Source organism: Notamacropus eugenii, chromosome 4 (genome assembly GCF_028372415.1).
Source record: "Notamacropus eugenii isolate mMacEug1 chromosome 4, mMacEug1.pri_v2, whole genome shotgun sequence".
NCBI lineage: Eukaryota > Metazoa > Chordata > Mammalia > Diprotodontia > Macropodidae > Notamacropus > Notamacropus eugenii.
In genome coordinates, this window is record NC_092875.1 from 318417706 (window position 1) to 318441338 (window position 23633).

Genomic DNA, 23633 nt, shown 5'->3' on the forward strand with positions numbered 1-23633 from the left:
ATGATTGGAAATGAAGGCAAGCCAATTATATAATTGGAAAGCAGACTAGCAGGGAGTCTGAGTGCCACACTGATATTCATGGGATATTAAAAAGAGACTTTACGGAAGTTCTCTAGAGCATGGGGTCAATCTTCTGTAGATGACTATAGGAGATGTAGACAAGAGTTACATAAGATAAAGTGAGGATATGTTCTGATCAGCCCCACTGGAAGTAATCATTAGTGAGACCATAGATCCACTAAACGATAGAGTCCTAATAGAGCTGCCCCCATACTCCATAGTCTAACTTCATTACAGACCCACCGTACCTACCTAGCTCCCTCTCCAGTGTCCTAACTTCTTCATATATGCCTCACTGCTTACTAGAACAACAGGTGTGTCCCTGAAACTCATAGTTCTCACAGAAACAGCAGGTGTGGGAACCCACCATTCCCTCTACCTAGGCACTGCCCTCAGACTCATTCCTCATGGTTCCCACAGAAACAGGTGTGCTCTTGTACTCAACCAAAACACCTAACTATCCATCTTGACCAGACAGTACCAAAATAGCTAGCCAATCAGAAGATAGCACCACCAGGATGTACAGCAGGATACTTGACCACTAAACCATAGAAGGGACCCATCCTTCAATAACACCTGTGCAGTAATAGTAAAGAACTGACCTAGAATGAACTTGTGATGTAGAGAGACTTATTGTAATATCATTACCATATATATACATACCCCCCCAACTGAAAACCTCAAAACTATAATAAATCTTTCCAACTGGCTTGGAGTTGATCTGAGTCTTTGAAATTCTTTAGAGATATCCCACTGCAATTCTACATGAACCTCATCACTAAAGTATTGGAGTCCCAGTACCTGTAGTGTTTCCTTGTACTACTTTAATTTCCTGTTCTGTTTGTGACAGTGTCCCCTTTTTAATTTGTAATTTTGTTGCTACAGCTTTAGATTTTGAGACCGAAGATCATCCCAACTCTGCTCCTCACTCTCTGTATGACCCTAACCTCTCTGGCCCTCATCTTTGTCATCTGCAAAATGAGGAGAGCTAAATGACCTTTAATTCCAGTGATGCCTTTCACCTGCCAAACCCACTCCTGATTATTTAACAACTCTCTTTCTCAACTGCCTCGGAGAAATAGCTTCCTAGTAAAACTAAAAGGCTCAGAAGGGACACTTCACAGGTAAGGGCTCAGGTTTACATTGCAATAGCAAACTGGATGTTAGGCGAGGCGATTACATGGAGGGAACCACAGTCAAGTAGCTCAAAAGAAATGTTTGTACGTGGTTGAAACATTTATCTTGTCCAATTCCTTTATTTTGTAGGTGAGAAAACTGAAGCCTATAAGGGTAAAGTGACTCATCTTTGGGCATAAATACTCACTATAAGGAGCAAAGGTGGGGTGTCATTTAGCTTTCAAATTTCGAACTACTTCATGGTGGGAATGGGGGTGGGGGCGAAGGGGGCATTCAGCTTGCTTTGGAGATTGTACCCTTTATTCCTTGAAGTACCTTTGTCTTGTCTAAATTGCACTAATGTTCAATCCTTCTTTCCTGATTTCAATTCAGCTATGATGGAGAAATAATGAGAAGGCAGTATATGAAAACAGGCAATGGTCCTCACCATTAAGTAGTGACATAGTGTCCCTACTGTCAGACTATTTTTTGACTATAGTGAGAAAATAGGAGTCCAAAGAAAGTCAAGACCAGAAAAACTCTGTAGCATTTGTTCTTATGTAGTGCCTCCCCCACCACACACACACACACACACACACACACACACACACACACACACACACACACACACACACACACACACACACACACACACACACACACACCCTCTCCCCCTCCAAGTCCAGCAGGCATTTAATCTTAGCAAGGACTTATAAATCCTATGTGCATCTTCCAAATCATACTAATCAATCATACTAATGAGGACCCTTGCATAGACTCAACTTTATTCTTTGGGTTTGACTTTAGCCTATCCCCTCTATCTGGAAAATAAGTAGCTTATATAACCAGTGAACTCTGGGGAAAAAAAATCTCTACTATCATGCAAATTGGGTCTAGCCTTAAAGAATTCTTAATAATAACCCTCTGGTTTGTTTTGACCCTACCTAGCAACTTTGACTTATTTGCTCACTTGTCATCTTCAGTCCCCCTGCAAGAATCTATCCAAAATGTAGAACATTCATTTATTAAAATACATTCCAAGAAGTGCTTTAGTCAAGTCTCATTTCAGATCAGCTGGCCTCTTTTCCTCTAAAGTCTGTGTTCTATCCTGTCCTGGCACTTTCTCTCTGCCTATATCCCCACCTCTGAGTTCTCAGCCATATAATGTGATAGCAAAGGTAGGAAACCTGCAGCCTTGAAACCACATGTGGCCTTCTAGGTGCTTGAGTGTGACTTCTTGACTGAGTTCACGTTTTACAGAACAAATCCTTTTATTAAGGAAATTTGTTCTGTGAAGTTTGGATTCAAAGGGCTGCATTTGGGGACCTAGAAGGCCACCTGTGGCTTGAGGCGAAAGGTTCCCTATCCCTGTGTCAGTAGCACTCCCTTCACAGCTGGCTCCTGAACCTCCTGATCACTGCCCTGGAAAATTCCTTCCTCTTCATCACTACTCCCAGCAGAAGCACCCTGTGGACTTTTTCCTACACTCTGCATTTGGATATGAGGGTAAAATGAGCTGCTCCCATCCTTTGCAAAGTGCTTAGACACTTTGAGCAGGGTTCTGTTCTGTGCATTCCCATTGCATTTAGTGTGAAACTACCTTTGGAATATTTACTGGACTTGGGACTTCCCCAAAACAAGATTCACTTTCCCTTCAAGGTGTTTGTCTTTTCTTTGACTGAAGGTTAGGCAATGTCGAATACAGAGGGGAAAGCAAGGGTGAAAATGAAACATATATTGAACTCCTATTATATGCAAGGCATTCTACTCCCAAGCCTTGTGCTTATTGTTATGCATTTCCTATGTTCAAGGTTGCATCATGGATATTTTTTCTGAAGGAAATATTGCATTTGCCGTTACTCTTCTGAAAAAGCTTTGTGAAGAAAAGACACGAAATGTGTTGTTTTCTCCTCCAAGCATCTTATTTGCCCTGAACATGATCCTTTTGGGAACAAGGAGAGAAACAGCAGCACAGATTGCACAGGTATGTTTGCCTATCGCTCCACAAAGCCAGACCTTTGCATCCCAAGTGAGTTGGGGAGAGAATCCTGTACCTATAGATTATGTTTCCAGAGTGTGAGGGGAAAAAAGAATTGATGGTCCAGGACATACTGCTCTGACCATCCTATGATTTGAATGCAAACAAAAAAAAATCAAGTCCATAAATCACAAAAATGGCAAACCCACATTGTGGATTTTAGAAAACACTGGTTGATCTTTGGAAACCATCTGAGAGAGGATTCTGAAAGTAGAGATGTGCCTTGGGGGCAAAGGACACTAAAGTTTCAGAGTTGTGTGACCTTTAGAAATCAAAACTGCAAAGGCATCAGAGCATCTTTGATGTCTTCTGTTCTTGGTGCCTTCACTCTTACTGTCCCAATCTCCCCCAAGGGAATGTAAGAGAAGATGCCAGAGTAGGAAAAACAGACTCCAGGGGGAAGGAAACCAGGTAACACTGGATGGAATCTTGGCCTCGCTCTTCTTTCTTACTCTTTTTCCCTCACCAACAATCCACAGTTTACAGATTCAGTCTGAAACTTTCATATTGAGTTGTTGGTCTTGCATATCTCATGATATGATCTTTCTCTGTTTTCTAGGGTGGCAATAAACTATACTCATAGATGAAACTGTGTTAGTATAATGATGGCTAAGAAGTGGATATCTACCTCTACAGTGTGTGTGTGTGTGTGTGTGTGTGTGTGTGTGTTTCTTTAAAAGTATCCTTGAATTCTTGCCTTTTCCCTCAAACCTAAATCTTAGAGACTAACCTAAAGGAGTGACGCTAATAGTGAGTTTTTACGGTATGTTGGAGGGAAGAATGAGATTAATATTCAAGCAGGCTTCTTGAGTCCACCTAAGATTATGCCCTGTGTACTCTCTTCTCCAAGATATCATTTTATTATTCTTATTTTATTTGTTTTCAGTGTTCTACAATTACTTTCATATATCTTAGATTTTTCCCCTCCTTCCCCACTACCTCCCCATTTCCTCCCTGATATGGTATACAGTTTTGTATAGGTTCTACACATGCATTCCTATTAAATACATTTTCACCTTAGTCATGTTGCATAGAAGAATTAAAAGGAATGGGAGAAATCATAAAATAAACCAAAACATAATACAAAAGAAAATGATCTGCTTCATTCTGCAATTGAATTCCATAGTTCTTTCCCTGGATGTGGAAGGCATTTTAACTTAAGAGACCATTGGGAATTTTTTTAAGTCCTTGCATTACAATGCAGTACTAAGTCTACAAGAAAAATTTCTCGCACACTGTGGTTGTTCCTGTGTACATAGTTCTCCTGGTTCTGCTCCTTTCGCTCAGCATCAGTTCATATAAGTCTTTCCAGGCCTCTATAGAACAATAGTATTCCATTACATTCATATACCACAATTTATTCAGGCATTCCCCCAGTTGATGGGCATCTCCTTGATTTCCAGTTTTTGGTCACCACAAAGACAGCTGCTACAAATATTTTTGTACATGTGGGACCCTTTCCCATTTTTATGATCCCTTGGGGACACAGTCCCAGAAATGATATGGCATAAAAGTATGCACATTTTTGTAGCCCTTTGGGCATAGTTCCAAATTGCTCTCCAGAACGATTGGATCAGCTCACAGCTCCATCAACAATGAATTAGTGTTCCAACTCTCCCACATCTTCTCCAACATTTATCATCTTCCTGTTTTTTCATGTTATCCAATCTGATAGGTGTGATGTGGTATCTCAGAGTTGTTTTGATTTGTATCTCTCTAGTCAATAGTGATTTAGAGCACTTTTTCATATGACTATAGATATCTTTAATTTCTTCCTCTGAAAACTACCTGTTCATATCCTTTGCCATTTATCAATTGGGGAATCTCCAAGACATCTTTAAAAGCTGAAAGGATAAGCAGAGGAAAAATGTTAGGTACATCCCTGCCTGTCAGGGAAGCAATCCAGTAGTAAAACATGCAAAGTTTTTTCTACCCAGCTCCACAACATTTGTGTGTTTTCATAAGAGAATTAAAATTTTCATGTCTTTGATATTTTCCTTCTGGTTCCTCCTTCAAAAAGCATTATACTACTGGAAGGTAACCCAATTATATAAGATTCTTCTCATTAATGGAGATTAATTATTAATTATTCCATGTGTCAATGGGGGTAGAGTTGTCAAGAACCTGGGTAAAGAAAGATGTTTGCTTTTTGGATTTCTAGTTTTGAGAGAGGCCGTACTCAGTTCCAGGTTTTCTTCAGGAAGAGGTTCCTGGAAGAAAGGAAGAAGACTCTAGGGAGAAGTGAATATATAGAGGAATCAGTGCTTCATTTATGTTCCTATTCCTACCTTACCTGCTAGAGATCATGGAATTTTTCCCTTCAGTGAGTTCAGGGACTCTTTTTTGGTTAAGCTGAAATATGTCTCATTTCCAGTAGGAGAGCTAATTCATCTGTATGTTGTCCAGTATGTTTTAATCTCTAACTTCTCCCAATATGTCTTCTTAATTCACTATGATAAATGAATTTATTTCCAGGTTTTTGTGTGATGGTTGTTGTAGGACTGGTATTTGGTGGGAAAGAGGCTAAGCCTTTGGATATATAGCTTAGAATCCTCCTCTCCCATTAAAGGAAGAGTGGTTGAACCTAAAAATTATTTCCCCCAAACTAACAATAGTTAGGAGGCCAAATAGGTATGATTGTAGTCTGTTACCCTGAAGAGAGCAGCCAGCCTCATGCTCCTGATAATTTCCCTAGCATTTCTAGAAGGAATTGGTCTTCATTGGAGAATGATGGGCAAAGAAGACTCCATTCATATCTTGTTGAAAGTCATCTCTAGGAAGACCAATGTACACACAAGACCTACATGAACAACACACATTACCTACATTACTATTCTCTTTCACATCAAGTTCTCTGCAGACACATTCTCTCCATTGCTTTCCACCATTTTGTGAGGTGATACACTACTTTCCTCAGTCATTTTTTGCAGATGAGCTTATATTTGAAGCTGTTATTCTCCTTTCCTTTGTTCTTCTTGGTAGTCAATAAGCTGAAAAGCATTTATTAAGGACTCGCTGGTTGAGGTGAATTCTGGGTTCTTTGAATTGTTTGTGGCCCTGTTTTGCATTGGTTCAACTTCCCTAAGAAATGGTGAGAGAACCAATGTCTTTCCTTTGGTTTTTTTCCCAGAATTGGCCAATTCTTTGGATAGGCTGGGCTAGAGGTGCCATAATGTGTTTCACAGCAGTTCAGTATTATCTTTTCTTCTAATTTGAAGTCAAAATGATGTGTGTAGAGAAATTGCCTCAAAGTCAGGTTTCAAATCCTGCCTCTGACACTTATTGGCTGTGGGAATCTGGGCAAGTCAATGAACATTTCTCTAAGAGCTCTAGAAAGCTCTCAAGACTATGAGTTATAGGAAAGGTGCTGACATGCACTGGTAAAGGGAAGTTACTCAGATAGGAGTTCTCAATATCAATAAAAATCACAGGATGTCCCATGTCGCCTCCTACTTTGGTATTTGTTTTGACTTTGTCTAAAAAAGCAGAAATTTGTGTCTAATTCTGAAATGACTATTACATTTGTAGTCTGTTCCATGTCAATTGAGATGTAATCAATTTCTTTCTTCCTTTTTTCTTTTTTGGTGCTGTTCAGTGCTATCCTCATCTAATTTCTTCGTGAAGAAAGTATTCTTTACATATAGACATTAAGTTTCTGATTTCCTTGCAAGCCTTTGGGCTCTTCCATTGCTACAATCCCAAGACACATTTTCCAACACAGTTTTTGTCATCTTCTCCTGAGCCCATCTTTGCAATGTTGTCACTGAGCAGCAAGTTATGTATTAGTTTTAATGGATATGGTCAGCACCTTCATGTAATCATTCTATTTTTTTTTCACCTTCTGCACTTTAACTCATCAGTGAAAAATGGTCTTTGAAAATTGTCCCCTCAATAGGCAAGGCATAATGTGAAGTGGACTTAAGAGACCTGCCTATTGGTGCCTAAGTTACTTTCAGCTTTTTTATGTTCATAATGAACCATGTAGGACAAGGAGAACAATTGACTCAGAATATCTTTTGTGTTGCTTTTTGTTTACAATGAAATCATTATCCCTTTCCTAAAGTCAAGCCTAGATTTTTCCTTCAGCTTCAGTGTAATTCCCTTATCTTCTGGTTGTTTTGATGGCAAAAAAAAAAAAAAATGTCAAAGTGGAGGTGGTTCCATTTCTCCAGGGGTATGTCAACTTGCTGATCATCTTTAATTCTTGTAGATGATCAGAGGAGCATGATACAAGGGAGACAATAGGTTTGGAAGTCTTCTTCTCCAGCATATTAATTTAACAAACTCGGCCCCCAAAGTTGAAACATTTTTTCCCAAGGTCATATAGATACTAATACCCAGAGACATTAAATGACTTATCCAGGTTGTTCTTGTTCAGTCATTTCAGTCATGTCTGACTATTTATCCCATTTAGGGTTTCCTTGACAGTGATACTGGAATAGTTTGTCCTTTCCTTCTCCAGCTAATTTTACAGATGAAGAAACAGGGGCAAACAGGGTTAAGTTACCTGCCCAGGTTCACACATCTGTTAAGTGCCTGCCAGATATGAACTCAGATCTTCCTGACTCCAGGCCCAGGACGCTATCTACTATGCCACTTAACACTCAATTCATGCAGGACCATGCAGCTAATAAATGTTAGGTAGGATTCAAATCCAGGTCTTGCTGATTCCAAGTAAAGCAATGGCAAACCTCTATTTGAAGCCTCCCTAGTTTCAGCAGTACCTCAGAGTTTGTATCTAACTATTATAACCTAAGAAAATGTTTCTGTCTTGCTTTAAGGGTTACAAGATGCTTTCCTCAATAGCATCATCAGACAGAGTTTACTATTTTCCCATAGTCACCTAGCTATTAGGTGGGAGAGCCAGCATTTAAACCCAGGCCTGCTGTCTCCAGGTCTAAGTGAGCAAATTTAACTTGGTCACAAGTTACTCTGGTTAGAAAAAAATCAACCCCCCACTGCAGCGGCACCGAGGGGGAGCCGCGGGGCGGCGGGCAGCGGTGGCGGCCAGGCTGGTGGAGGGGCGGCGGCGTGTCCCTGCTCCAACGCCTCCCGATGCCGGTGTGGTGCTGCCGATGCTCCCTGGCCGGTCATTTCAAAAACTATAGCAGTCCTGAAACTGAAGGGCAGATTTTGAATTCCTTTGAACAGTATTTTGGTGACAGTTTCAGCAGAAAAGTTAAAGCAATACCATTAGTTGAAGAAACTTCTTTACCTGAAGACTCATCACTAACTTTGCCTGTGGTAATAGTAGGAAAAGGACCCTCAGGCATTTGCCTTTCTTACATGTTGTCAGGATACAGACCATATTTTTCTTCAGAAGCTGTACATCCAAATCCAATTTTGCATAGTAAATTAGAAGAAGCAAGACATCTCTCCATTATTGATCAGGATTTAGAGTACTTGTCTGAAGGTCTTGAAGGCTGGTCATCTAATCCAGTTGCTGTACTCCTTGACACACTTCTTCATCCTGATGCTGACTTTGGGTATGATTATCCGTCAGTTTTGCATCGGAAATTAGAACAGCATCATTATATTCCTCACTTGGTTCTTGGTAAAGGACCACCTGGTGGGGCTTGGCATAAGGTGTCATTTTAGCTGGGATTTGAAGGAATCCATGAGATGGAAATGAGGAGGGAGAGAATTCCTGGCATTGGGGACAGCCAGTGAAAATGAACAGAGTCGGGAGATGAAGTATCTTGTATGAGGAGTACAAATGGCAAGGAAGTCGTGTCACTGGATCAGAGAGTATGTGGAAGGGAGTAAGACATGAGAAGCCTGGAAAGGTAAAAGGAGGCAGCATATGGAAGGTTCTATGTTGACAATCAGCTTTGGAAACTGGATGGAATTGCCTGGGCTTAAGTTTAAGGATTGGGTGGCTACCAAGCAAAGGAACATAAAGAGTGACCAAGTTACACCAGAGGAGATAGCTTGCTACTACAAGCACTATGTGAAATTTATGGGTCTTCAGAAAAATTTCCAAGAGAATACTTATATAACCTCTATATCAAGACTTTACAGAGATCAAGATGATGATCAGGACAGTGATGATATTTCAACACAACAGTTACAAATGGAGAAATCAACTTTTATCAAGAGAAACTGGGAGATCAGAGGCTATCAGAGAATAGCTGATGGGTCTCACATCCCTTTTTGTCTCTTTGCTGAGAATGTAGCTCTAGCAACTGGAACTCTGGATTCTCCTACTTATTTGAAAGTTGAAGGGGAAGATTTTCCCTTTGTGTTTCATTCAATGCCAGAATTTGGAGCTGCCATTAGCAAAGGAAAGTTACATGGCAAAGTGGACCCAGTTTTAATTGTAGGTTCTGGACTCACTGCAGCTGATGCTGTACTGTGTGTTACAACAATAATATTCCTGTAATCCATGTGTTTCGGAAATAGGTTACTGATCCAAGTTTAATTTTCAAACAACTTCCCAAAAAGCTTTATCCTGAATACCATAAAGTCTATCATATGATGTGTACTCAGTCATATTCTGTTGACTCTAATCTTTCATCAGCTTATACAAGTTTTCCTGAGCACCATGTGCTTTCATTTAAGACGGACATGAAATGTGTTCTTCAGAGTGTCTCTGGATTGAAGAAAATCTTCAAGTTATCTGCAGCAGTGGTATTAATAGGCTCCCATCCTAATCTGTCCTTTTTGAAGGAACAAGGGTATGACTTGGGCCATAATTCAAACCAGCCAATTACATGTAAAGGGAATCCTGTGGAAATTGATCCATACACATGAGTGTACTAAAGAAGCTAACCTTTTTGCTTTGGGGCCTTTGGTTGGAGACAATTTTGTACGGTTTTTAAAGGGCGGGGCACTTGGTGTTGTTCGCTGTCTACTTACTAGACAGAAGAGGAAACAACATTTAATTGTTGAAAGAGGAGGTGGCGATGGTGTAGCATAAAGCCATTGTGTTTACAAGTAATAATTCATAGCTAATTCATGGACAGCTTGCCATCAGCATTTTTAATAGTGAGTTGCAATCTCATTTTATTAGGGTTATATTGCCTGATAAGGAGGTACACAACTATACTCATCATTTTGAAATGTTATAAGAACTTTGTTTTCTTAAGCTACCTTATACCATCAGATATAATTTTCAGATGAATAGAAAACAGTCAGCTTTGGCCTTCATTTTAACTGAAGCACTATGATGCTATTTCAAAAGACTTGGTTTCAGTTATTTTTCTTCAATTGCTTATGTTTAATTTTCAAAATGTTATTACCTTGATGAGATGATTAAGCCAGGATGTTGACTTTATATAATTTCAGATCTCAAGGAGAATGTACATGGGGAAGCACTTCCTAAAAAAGGTTTTATTTATTTTGCTACATCATCAGTTTCATAAATCTTATTTGTCACTTAGATTAAGATGGTCTTTAAGCAAAAGAAAATTCTTTGTTTAATTCTATAAGGACTTCTTAATCTTAGATTCTAATAATAAATCTGACAGTTCATTAATGTTGGGATATATCTACAAACTTGTAGATTTCAAAACAAATGAAGTATTTTGTGGAGGTTTGTTCTCTGCTCGTCTTCTATAAAGCTTTCCAGTAATACTTTGATTTGAAGTACAACAATAAATTGCTTATAAAAGTGCTCTTAAAAAAAAATCAACCCCTAAATCCATACCTTCATGGGAGCAGATCCAAAGAAAGTGTGAAGAGGTGCTCTTAGATATTTCGGATAAAATTGTTGTTTCTTTCTGTGTATTTGTGTGCTCTCCAGAATGATGTCATATTTGTTCTATCAGCTGTCTGACTGCTTTTCCCCCCTTTCTCCCTTGCACAAAAGAGTTATTTGAGCACCTGCCTCCTTCCCAAATACATAATCCTACATAGTTCTTTCACAATGAACCCATTTTCTCAATATTCCGAGATCCTATAAAGTATTCACTAGTGAGGTTTGTTTTCTGCTAATCAGTCTTTAAAGACCAACTGAGAAAGTTAATGTCTTTGTTTTTCTTAGTTACTTTCACTAAACAGAAGTGGAAATACTTTCTGGGGAATCCGCTCACTTCTGGCAGAAATGAACAAGTCTTCCACCTGGTATCTGCTTAAAACTACCAACAAGCTCTTTGGAGAAAATTATCTAAATTTCCTCACAGTAAGTCACATATTTCTACTTTATCATAAAGAGGAAATGATGAATGGAAATGAAAATAATTAAGGATGAAGAAAATGAGAAGAAAGCCTGAGACTAGACTAGTCCTTTCTCTACCCTACTTCACTGCTTCTACTTAGATACTATACTGTATAATAATACAATTTGCATGAACATTGAGGACCTTTGGTTAAGACTGGGGGGAAAAAAGTTCTTTTCTTCTTCTCTCTGGCTTTTCCCTTCCCTTCTCTCTATTTTACTCAGACTGGAAGTGCAGAGACAAGTCATGCTAGAGTCTCTTTCTTTGAGCACAGGAGCTTTAGGTTGCTTTCCTTCTATTATGGGCCAGTTTTCCCCTCCTTAGCCAACCTAGTGGCCCTCATTCCAAGAGGCTCATGATTTTCATATTAAACTTAGTGTGGATAACCCATTTACATTAATCCTGTTCCAGCTCAGGATTCCTAAGCTCAAACAATTCACCAACTTCAGGCTTATCATAGGCACACACCACCATTACAGTCAAAAAAAAAAAAAGTTTTCTAAATCCTAGAAAATTTTGGTGATTGTTTTTAAGAAATAAGGATATTGCCATGACTTTTTTTTCTTTCTAGTCTTTCAATTACAAGGAATGGATGAAGGCCCTAGAAGAGGACAGGCAAAACACTAGAAAGAAGTAGTAATCAAATCTCAACAAATAAAAGCACCTACTATGTATTCAAGACATTACTGCAAAATAAAACTAATGCAAAAACACTATAAGATTGGTTCTTAATTCTTTAAAGGATTACTACCTCATTTTGGGGATGAGACTAGCAGTCAAATTTTTTACATTAATTTTTGGAGTAGATTCTGTCTTGAATAGACTGTTTTCTTACTAGGTTATTAATGGTGTTATGAGCAAGGACTGATATGTACTTATTTGCTTTTCTAGACCTGTGATTTAATTAGGTTAGGGAACTCTCAGAGGAGGAAAATCCTTTCTGCTCTACAGGATGGCACCTTCTTTGCTACTTACAGTCTTAAAACATTATCTAGGGAATTGAGAATTAGGGATTTGTCCAGGGTCACATAGCAAATATATGTTTGTGTATGTGTATCATATTACTTATATATTTCTAACTTTTAGAAAATTTGGGGGACATAGAAGTAGGGATATTGCTCTGACCCTATTTTTTCCTCTTCTAGTCCTTTAGGGAATCCTGTTTCAAGTTCTGCAATTCAATGATGGAAGATGTTTGCTTTTCTCAAGAGACAGAAGCCGTCAGGAAACGTATAAATGCTTGGATAGTAGAGAAGACTGAAGGTAATAAATTCTGTCTTTCTATGTTGGCTATATCAGTTACCTTTTCGGGAACCTTCTTTTTTTCTTATTTTTAATTTATGCCCTAAAACAAACATAGTACAACAAAGAGGTGAATGTACATGAAATTGCAAATCTACTATGCACATCTTGCTATTCTTTTCAAATATACAACAAAATTATCATGTAATTTTTTTCTTCTTTTCTCCCCTACTCCCATTCCCACTGAGAGATGGCTACCATCTCAGAATCTCAGAGTTGATGGGGACCTCAGAAACCATCTAGTCCTACTTATTACCTTGTCACTGATCCCTTCCATAATAGACCCCAAAAGAGGTCATCTAACTTTTCTTTATAGGCATGTAGTGAGCAGGAACATCCTATCCCATAAAGCAGCCCATTTCACACTTGGGATGCTGTAATCTTTAGAAAGCTATCGTCATAGAAAACCCAAATCTACCTCTCTGTGCCTTCTACCCTAGGTGGTCTTGCATTTTTCAGGCACATCACACTTCTCTAGTGATTTCTGGTCCTATCAGTGATCCAACATGGTGAAGCCTGTGTAGGATCCTAGAAGCACCACTACATTTTTCCATCCTATTTAGCCAATGTCATCTTTTCGGAAACTGATACACATGCCTTCCATGTCAGCCAAGTGTCCTTTTCCCATTTTTTATATTCCACTTACTCATTTTTTTTTCCACAGTGGGGCCTGCTTACATTATTTCTTCTATCAATTTTCATTCACCTAATCCTTCAGAGTCATTCCTCATTGAATCATGTTTAAGTCCCAACTTAACTTAAATATCCAACCAACTATTGGTTACCATGTTGCATATACATTTGCATTTCACTATTACTTGTACTCACTAGTGGAGGACTAGAATTGTAGTCTGATGCTTCATCACAGCTTAAAGATGATAATCTTCTGTATCATAAACCCCTCATAACTAGCTCCCTCCTAACTTTGCAGTCTTCTTACAATTTATTCCTTTGATCCTGTGACACTGGCTTTCTTTCACAAACAAGATACTCCATCTCTCAGATCTAGACATATCCTCTGGTAGTCAGTAAGGCTCTCCATCCTCATCTCCACTTACTGGCTTCCTTTGAGTCCAAAGTAAAATTCCATCTTCTGCAGAAAAGCTTTCCCAAGCATTCTTAATTCTAGTACCACCTTTCTATTAATTATTTTCTACTTATTCTGTTTATTTTGTTGTCTCTCTCATTAGATTATGAGCTCCTTGAGTACAGGGAATATCTTTGGCCTCTTTTTGTATCTCCAGCACTTAACACTATACCTGGCACCTTAACAACTATTTTATTGACCCTGGATTCCTGAAGGTTTTATGATTGTGCCTCAACATATAGCAAGAGAGGAAGTATATGGGGTCTGGTTCCAGTGTTAGCTTCTATATTTCTGTGAGACAAGGACCAGCATAACCAAAAAGTTTATCCCAGAAGATTGTTCTACCAATTAATGAGATTTTTTGTTTGTTTGATTATTTGTTTTTAACCATTGCAACTCAAAAATAATCTACAAAATTATGGAAGGATGGTTGCTGTTATCTCCATGGAGGCAGATTATCAAGACATTAAATATGTATTTTTGTGTACTTTTTTTGTCTCATTACTTGATGAAAGATCATTTCCTTGATGGTAGGGATTACATGCTACCAAACCACCAGAAGCCTAATCTAGTCCCATGTATCTTGTGGATATACAAATAATCTTTTTCTGACAATAGAGAATTTATATTAAGATTATGTTTAATATTAAATTAGTTCAGAAACTTTGAAAACTTGGTGCTCAATCTAGATTATATTATACATATACCATGTCAAAGGTTATTAAAGGATATTTTTTCTGGGGGAAAAATTAAACCTAATTTCTATTTTCTTGAAAGGTAACATTTTAGAGGCTCTACCTGATGGTCTTGTTGATCCACTTAGCCTGCTCGTCTTTGTGAATGCCATCAACTTTAAAGCAACCTGGGAGAAGGCATTTGATCCAAGGCACACACAGATTGAAACTTTGAAAGTCAGTCAGGTAGGGTGTGAATCTGAATGGGGGAGAGTAGAGGAAGGGGTCATGAAGAGATGAATTGGAATTAATTGGAGTGTTCTTTGATTTTAAGAGTACTCATATAGTTTGCAAATTTGAAAATATTTTAAATAATACAAATTTGCTTTCTTCTGCCCCTTTCAATAATCTGGCTTTAATCACACATCTCTTTGTTTCCTTTAAGCACGAGAGTACAACATTGCAGATTATGAAGAAGAAAGAGGAGTTTCTGACATCTCCTTTAGAAGAGCTGGGTGGACAGGTTTTCACCTTTCCCTGTCGTGGAATGGAATTGACCATAATCCTTGTCTTTACTTCTGATAATGACTTAACTAAGGTAAGACTGGGTGGATGGAATGGAAATATATTCTGGCATGTCTTTATTCCAACAATCCCTTCCATGGGACTTGAATTGGAATGAGGGATGGTTACGTAAGGTCACCAGCCTCATTTTCTCCACGAGAGCCATCTGGGTCCAGTGGTCTGATTCATCAGGATGACTGGAGATGGCCTAGGATGCAATAGAAGACTCTGGCCCTTTTAGGTTAAGGTCTTTTCAGGTTTTCACTTGGAGTGAGGTAATCCCATTCAGTGAATAGGCCTCTTTATAATTGTTGTGTGTTTATCCTTCATTTTTGAAGATGACTATGACATCAGGGAAATGATGACATGACTTGAAGTTGACTTTGATTTTTTTAATTGATTGCTTTTCCTCTTTAAGAAGTGAGTCAAGGGATAGCCCCTTTAATCAAAAAAACAATCAAACTTGGAGGCGAAGACCCTCAGGATTGCTGGTCAAGAGAAACAGTTACTATTTACTATTTACATTGAAAATTACTCCCATTTTGGCAGAATGGGTTCCTGAGATAATATATTCTTATACTGAAGCACCATTGGATTTGGAAAGCAACATAAATGTACTTGCTCAAAAAAGAGAAATGATGTTACTGTCATCAAAAGAGAAAGGAAATGTGTCCTGAGAATTAGGTTTCTTAAAGTCATCTGAGGGATGGGGAGAATAAGGAGGACAGGAACAATGAGAGAGAAAAAAAAAAGATAATTATGAAGCTGAGATTTGAGTTGTTTGTAGGTGGGTTGGGAAAATGTCTAATTTTTGATGTCTACAAGCTAACCCTTTTAAAGTGTTATTACCTGTTTTAGCAAGTATAATCCAAATTGATATTACTGTCTCATAAGAATGGCAATCTGTATATCCAAGCACCATGCATATCCACTCTTTTACCTAGATTCCCAATCTAAGCTGATTTTCTTTCTTGTAGAAGTGTTTCAGTCTCTTTGAGCCAGTTATCTACCTCGAACCACAGGTTTGTCCTGAATGCAAAAGAATTTATTAAACACTTAAGCACTGTGGTAAACTTGGGGACAAAATACAAAAAGAAAGAGTACTAGCCCTCAATGAATTTGTATTTGTTTGGAGTAGAAGACCAGTTCGTGACAATTATACATTTTTTTGTCCATCATGGGTTCCCAAAGTGGACAATACCACCCCCAGGGGGTCACTGAAATGATCCAGAGAGGGGGTGATAGTAGCCTTGGGTTCAATTGGAAGCTGTTGAATAAAAATAAGGGGAAGAAGCATAAGGGAAGAAAAGAAAAAAATTATGAAAAACTCTTCATATGTTTCATCTGTTGTATAACAGAATTAAAGTTTTAGTGACTACATTTTCCAAATAAACTCAAAATGCAAATTATAACTGATCAATGGTCAAGTCTGCTGACAGGTCTTAATAAGCAAGTATTTGGAGGTGAGGTTGTCCAGCATTGTCAGGAAGTTCAGCATGCATCAGCAGGAATTTGTTCATGTAATGACTTGTTTACAATATGATAGTATACAGTTACATGAAGCAATGTTGTACCATCAAAATTTCATTGCAAGAAAAATTCAATAAATTATTAAATTTAAGACCCATAATTTCAAAAATATATTTTGCATATTTTTGAAATTATGCAAATTTCAAAAATGTTAAAGGGGTAAAGAAAGTAGATTTCAAGGGGATGAGTAATTTTTTTTTTTTTTTTTTTGAAAAGGGGCAGTAGGTCAGATAATGTTGGGAATCTCTGTCCTGAACTTTTAAATGCTCAGACTCATTTTTCTTAACCTGCTTACATCAAGAGGGAATTGTCCCCTCATTTCAGAAATAACAACCACTTTTCCTTCTTTTAAAAACAGGAACAAATGTGTTATTTGTTATTCATTTGATGAGTTGATACCTTAACCAGTTCACACTGTCATGTACCTTTGATCTCTCCTTGGAGAATAAAAATGACCTAGTTTTATCATTAAAGGAACTTTGGGGAACAAAAAGCAGGTGGGAGGATGAGGAAGATGAGGTAGTTTTGTTCTGTTTTGTTTTTTCCCCTGAAAGCATTCTAAGTTTTCTCCATTGACTGAGGTTTGCCCTGAGCTAGGTGGTACAACATTGGGCCTAAGGTAAGAAAGATCTGACTTCAAATCTAGCCTCAGACACTTCCTAGCTCTGTGATTCTGAGCAAGTCACTTCATCTCTGCCTTAGTTTCCTCAACTATAAAATGGGGATAATTACAGTACCTATCTCACAGGGTTGTTTTGAGAATTAAATGAGATAATGTTTGTAAAACCCTTAGCACAGTGCCTGGCACATAGTAGGTACTATATAAATGTTTATTTCCTTCTGTTCCCCTTCTCCTGAGATTATCCTGAATTAGCCCTTTAGGATGGCAAACAAAAAGGAATCCAAAGTCTTTCCAACCAGACAGTATCATTCCTCCAAAGACAAGTTGAGGGACTGACCCAGTTAAGGCTACTGGAAATTTAGGCATAGCTGTTTCTGTAGGTGAAGAAGCATTATTAGTTTCTTCTGGATCCTGGAGCCTACCCTGAACTAACATAAATCTGTCAACTAGGCTCCCTTTGCCTAAATCTCCCTTCATTTCCCAGTCTGAGCATAGAAGGTGACTTCTTCCATATTCTACCTCGAATCATTACCTACACTTTCACCTCCCACCCCAGAATTTGGCCTTATTTCAGTTGGAGGGTCATTGATAGTGAATGTGTGTGTGTGTGTGTGTGTGTGTGTGTGTGTGTGTGTGTGTACACGCATTTTTCATGAAATTATACGTACATGTATTCATGTATAACGCTTAAGACATCTTAAATATATATAAAATATACCTCCTTTATCTGAAATACCTCTTCCATTTTTTTTCTACTTCACATAAAGAAGCTGCAAATAAATCTTCATTTGAATACTTACCATTTGATAAAAGAGGTAAGAATCCCAAACAGGCCCAGCAGGCTGGCAGATAACATGCAGCTCTAAAGGCTACTTTAATTCCATCTAATCTGTAGCCAAATGAAGAATAGAAAACAATGCTATTTCTATTTTATTTTTTTTTAATATTTATTTATTTATTTCACTTTTAACATTCATTTTCACAGAATTTTTGGGTTCCAAATTTTCTCCCCCCTTGTCGCCTCCTCCCACCCCAAAACACCGAGCATTCCAATTGCCCCCATCACCACTCCACTCTCTCCTCCATCATTCCTCTCTGCCCTTGTCTCCATCCTCTCCTCTGTCCTGTTGTGCCAAATAACTTTCTATACCCCTTTACCTGTATTTCTTATTTCCTAGCGGCAAGAACAGTATTTGACAGTTATTCCTAAAACTTTGAGTTCCAACTTCTTTTCCTCCCTCCCTCCCCTCCCCCTCCCTTTGGAAGGCAAGCAATTCAATATAGGCCAAATCTGTTTAGTTTTGCAAATGACTTCCATAATAGTCGTGTTGTATAAGACTAACTATATTTCCCTCCATCCTATCCTGTCCCCCATTACTTCTATTCTCTCTTTTGATCCTGTCCCTCCCTATGAGTGTCGACCTCAAATTGTACCCTCCTCCTCATGCCCTCCCTTCCATCGTCCCCCTCACCCTGTTTATCCCCTTGTCCCCCACCTTCCTGTATTGTAAGATAGGTTTTCATACCAAAATCAGTGTGCATTTTATTCCTTCCTTTAGTGGAATGTGATGAGAGTAAACTTCATGTTTTTCTCTCACCTCCCCTTTTTTTCCCCAAACTAAAAAAATCTTTTGCTTGCCTCTTTTATGAGAGAGAATTTGCCCCAATCTGTTTCTCCCTTTCTCCTCCCATATATTTCTCTCTCACTGCTTGATTTCATTTTTTTTTAAGATATGATCCCATCCTATTCAATTCACTCTGCGCACTCTGTCTCTATGAGTGTGTGCGTGTGCATGTATGTGTGTATAATCCCACCAAGTACCTAGATACTGAATAGTTTCAAGAGTTACTAATATTGTCTTTCCATGTAGGGATGTAAACAGTTCAAGTTTTATAAGTCCCTTATGACTTCTCTTTGCTGTTTACCTTTTCATGCTTCTCTTCATTCTTGTGTTTGAAAGTCAAATTTTCTTTTCAGCTCTGGTCTTTTCATCAAGATTGCTTGAAAGTCCTCTATTTCATTGAAAGACCAATTTTTCCCCTGAAGTATTATACTCAGTTTTGCTGGGTAGGTGATTCTTGGTTTTAGTCCTAGTTCCTTTGACTTCTGGAATATCCTATTCCATGCCCTTCGATCCCTTAATGTAGAAGCTGCTAGATCTTGTGTTATCCTGATTGTATTTCCACAATACTTGAATTGTTTCTTTCTAGCTGCTTGCAATATTTTCTCCTTGACCTGGGAACTCTGGAATTTGGCCACAATATTCCTAGGAGTTTCTCTTTTTGGATCTTTTTCAGGTGGTGATTGGTGGATTCTTTCAATATTTATTTTGCCCTCTGGTTCTAGAATATCAGGGCAGTTTTCCTTGATAATTTCATGAAAGATGATGTCTAGACTCTTTTTTAGATCATGGCTTTCAGGTAGGCCCATAATTTTTAAATTGTGTCTCCTGGATCTATTTTCCAGGTCAGTTGTTTTTCCAATGAGATATTTCACATTCTCTTCCATTTTTTCATTCTTTTGGTTTTGTTTTGTGATTTCTTGGTTTCTCATAAAGTCATTAGCCTCCATCTGTTCCATTCTAATTTTGAAAGAACTATTTTCTTCAGTGAGCTTTTGAATCTCCTTTTCCATTTGGCTAATTCTGCTTTTGAAAGCATTCTTCTCCTCATTGGCTTCTTGAACCTCCTTTGCCAATTGAGTTAGCCTATTTTTCAGGGTGTTATTTTCTTCAGCATTTTTTTGGGTCTCCTTTAGCAGGGAGGTGATCTGTTGTTCATACTTTGCTTGCAAGTCTTTTATTGCTCTTCCCAGTTTTTCCTCCACTTCTCTAACATAATTTTGAAAATTTTTTGAGCTCTTTATGACCTTTTCCCAGAACTGATCCCATTGAGTGGGCTGGGATGTAGAAGCACTGACTTCCGTGTCTTCCCCTGATGGTGAGCACCGCTCTTCCTCATCAGAAGGGAGCAGAGGAGAAACCTGCTCACCAAGAAAGTAACCCTCTATAGTCTTGGTTTTTTTTCCCTTTTCTGGGCATTTTCCCAACCAGTGACTTGAGCTCTGAATATTTTCCTCACACCCACCTCGCCTCCTGATCCTCCCAGCCAGCGCTTGGGGTCTAAGGCTCAAATGCTGCTTCCCAGCCTCAGGGCTTTGGGTGGGGGCAGGGCTGCTATTCAGTGTGAGATTATGTTCAGGTGCTCAGGTGGGGGCAGGGCTGCCTCAAGGGCTCAGTTCCCTCAGGGGGTTTATGCAGAGACATTCAACAATGGATCCAGGCTCCTGCCTGTTGGGGAGACCTGGTCTGCTTCTGCCTCCGCTGTTGCCTCCTGAGGGGGCCTGAGTATGGGGGCACTCCACTCCCCTCTCGACCCACCAAAGAGACCTTCTCACCAACCCCTGTCACCTGTGGGGGGAGGGACCCATGTGGCTGCTGGAGATTCTGTCCCGGAAGTCCACTCGGATCTTCTCCTCTCAGTGCCGGGGCGGGGCTGGGCTGGGCTCCACGTCTGCAGCGCGATGGACCTTTTGCGAGAGGTTTGCAGGTCCCTCTGGAACAGAAATCTTATCCACTCTGCTGTTATGTGGTTTCTCCTGTTCCCGAATTTATTGGCAGCTCTTTACTACAGATATTTCATGGGCTGTGGGTTCAGAGCTAGCGTATTTGTGTGTTTCTACTCCGCCATCTTGGCTCTGCCCCCCGGGGTTCTATTTCTATTTTATAAATCAATTTTGAAGCAGCAGAGGAAAGTGAATAGAAAACTAGTCTGGAGCCCAGGAAAACCTGGATTTAAGTTCTGCTGCTAACACATACTAGCTGTGTGACCTGGTATAGGTCATTTAACTTTCCAGTGATCTAGGTAACTGTGTGACTACAAACTGCAGACCCAATGCAAGTTATGGGATAGAGGGAATGAGATTTCTCTCTTAAGTGTTTCCTTAACAAAGACATTAGCAGTTCAAATCTTATTGTTCTATCAAAGAACTCTATAAATAGTGATTACCTTCATAATAAGTTTCCTTTATCTGTAAAAAAACAAAAACAAACAACTTGCTAACAGTTTATCTAGAAAGGCATTGGAAACCATTGAATTTACATTTTCTTTTTTTTTTTTAGATAAGGGTTTTAGCCTCTCTATTTTAAGACAGCACTTTAAGATACCAAGATAAAATCATTAAGAGTAATAGCATTTGTCCAACCCAGCGGAAGTCACTTCATCTCTCTGAGCCTCAATTTCCTCATCTGTAAAATGAGGGGTTTGCACTAGGGATGCTCTAAATCTTTATATCCTCTGATATTTTAAAACTATATTTGTTATTTCATGGGCATAGTGAATTCCAATACAGATCAGCACTTTCTCTGTAATCTGTAGGTTTGGAGAGTTACCTGTGATTAATGAGAGTTTAAGAAACTTGATCAGAGTCAGATAGCCAGTATATGTCAGAGGAAAGATGAAACTTGGTCCATTCTGAATCCAGTTGGAATTCTTTGAGTCCCAACTAAAATTCTACTTTCTCTAAGAAGTCTTTCAAGTTCCTCTTAATGTAAATGTCTTCCATCTATTAATTATCTCCAGTTTATCCTGTATATGTTTTGTTTACATGTAGTTATTTAAATGTTTTCTCCCTCCATCAGACTGTGAGCTCCCTGAGAACAGGGACTGTCTTGGTATTTCTTTACATCTACAGGGCTTAGTAGGAGTGGTTGGCACAGAGTAGATAATAATTGCTTCTCAGACCTTATGGTTAGATTGAAGAAATTAAGCCACGAACAGAAAATATCAAGGGCAAAGCCACTGATAGAAACAAATCCTGATTCAGTGCCTCAGAAGCAAGATTAAAAAAAAAAGATCATTGACACAAAGCTACAGAATATATAGTATTTTGGGTGATTTGCATGCTGAATCCCACAACAACATTAATGGTAAATGTTATTTACTAGTATTTTAAATTTGCAAAGTGCTTTACCTATGTTATTTAATTGTGGCATCAAGTCAGAAGTAGATCCTATATTATTCCCATTTTACAGATGAAGAAAATAAGGCTCATACAGCTTAAGTAACTTTTCAAGATTTATATGTCTAAGACAGAACTTGGTCTTCCTGACTCCAGTTCTAGAGTGCTATCCTTTTGCCATCCTGTTCTGTGCAATGCATGATAAGTGTTAACTAATCTATAGTTCATCAGACTTCAATCCATTGTGTCCCTTAGCTTTCCCACTCATCCCCAATCCCAGTCCTACATAATTGACAGGAAATTGTAAAGTGCTTAGACTTTTCTACAATTCCTCCTCAATTATGTGGTTATAGTTAAAATTAAATTAATCCTCAAAGGTCAGGGAAGAATGTATCTTTGTAGATGAGGTTAGCAGAGAGGAAAGAAAAGGAGGAGAACTTTAAAACATAGAGACATTGACTGGCAAATACACCAAAGTTGCAATAGACTCTGGGGAAATAGTTGCTTTCTAGCTCCAGTATGAAAGAAATCTGAACATATAGAGTTGTGCCGTTATCAGGATCTTAGAATTTTCAACTTTTTTCTTCCAGCTGGAAAAAGGGCTTACGTATGAAAGATTTATAACTTGGACAAAGCCAGAAGCAATGGCCTTGATGGAAAATTATGACAAGACCTTCTTACTCCCCAAAATCAAGATAGAAGAGACCTGTGACTTGGAGCATGTCCTCTACAGTTTGGGAATGTCAGATGCATTTGATGAGCAGAGGGCTGACTTTTCTGGAATGTTGATGTTCAAATCTTTTTGTTTATCAAAAGTTTTGCATACATGTTACCTGGAGATCAATGAAGAGGGCATCAAGGCATCTGCTGCCACTATAGCAGCAGAGATACCAGCAGCTTCAAAGACAGATGAAGGACTAAAGGCTAATGGTTTCTTTCTATTTTTTATCTGGAGCTATAAAACCAAAAGTATCCTGTTCTGTGGCAGAGTTTCCTCTCCCTAAAGAGATGTGGTCACTATACCCAGAGTGTTTTCCCTTTTGCTATTTCCCTGACTCTCCATTCCATCCATAAAGATGCTATATCTGTGCATGCAAGCCATGATGACCTTTGGTAGGAAACCAAAATATGTGAAACATTGTATTGTGAAAGTTTGCAAGAGGATTTTACACACACGCACACACGCACACACCCTTGGAAGCACTGGGGGTAAGCTTAGTAGTGTGAAGATCTCCTGTAAGAGGAAATGTCTATACTAGGGTGCCCTGGTTAGGAGGCTCTAAGTCTATCAACATTCTCTCTTCTTTATGTTGTTACATCTTTAGTAGAGACAGAGGGCATTAGTCAATGATTTTCATGGAATCCTTGTAGGCTGAGGTCTAGCCTGATAGCTAATAAAAACCATCCTTCCTAGAACCTGTGCCTTTGTTTTCCTGAGATTAAATAACAGAACAATACTGTGTGTGAGCATAAGTGCTGTGCTTTCAACAGTAAGAACATGCTTTTGATTTAATGATACAG

At 38.7% G+C, this 23633-nt stretch overlaps 2 protein-coding genes across 3 annotated transcripts; both read left to right on the forward strand.

Annotated features, from left to right (window-relative positions):
* Window positions 1-945: 945 nt before the first annotated feature.
* On the forward strand, window positions 946-23528 carry LOC140501429 (serpin B8-like). Of its 2 annotated transcripts, XM_072605011.1 has the most exons (8): window positions 1096-1184; window positions 1327-1398; window positions 2988-3160; window positions 11199-11336; window positions 12519-12636; window positions 14540-14682; window positions 14882-15034; window positions 22703-23528. In XM_072605011.1, exons 3-8 carry the CDS (start codon window positions 2996-2998, stop codon window positions 23114-23116), a joined length of 1131 nt encoding a protein of 376 aa, XP_072461112.1. In that variant the 5' UTR covers window positions 1096-1184; window positions 1327-1398; window positions 2988-2995; the 3' UTR covers window positions 23117-23528. The 2 variants fall into 2 exon arrangements, with proteins under 2 accessions (XP_072461113.1, XP_072461112.1); XM_072605012.1 differs by lacking the exon at window positions 1327-1398 and having other exon boundaries at window positions 946-1184.
* Window positions 8268-10167, forward strand: LOC140501430 (oxidative stress-induced growth inhibitor 2-like). Its single transcript, XM_072605014.1, is given in 4 exon segments — window positions 8268-8800; window positions 9015-9570; window positions 9573-9963; window positions 9965-10167. Coding segments are annotated over 4 exon segments (1647 nt in total). The 5' UTR covers window positions 8268-8269; the 3' UTR covers window positions 10134-10167.
* Window positions 23529-23633: the final 105 nt, after the last annotated feature.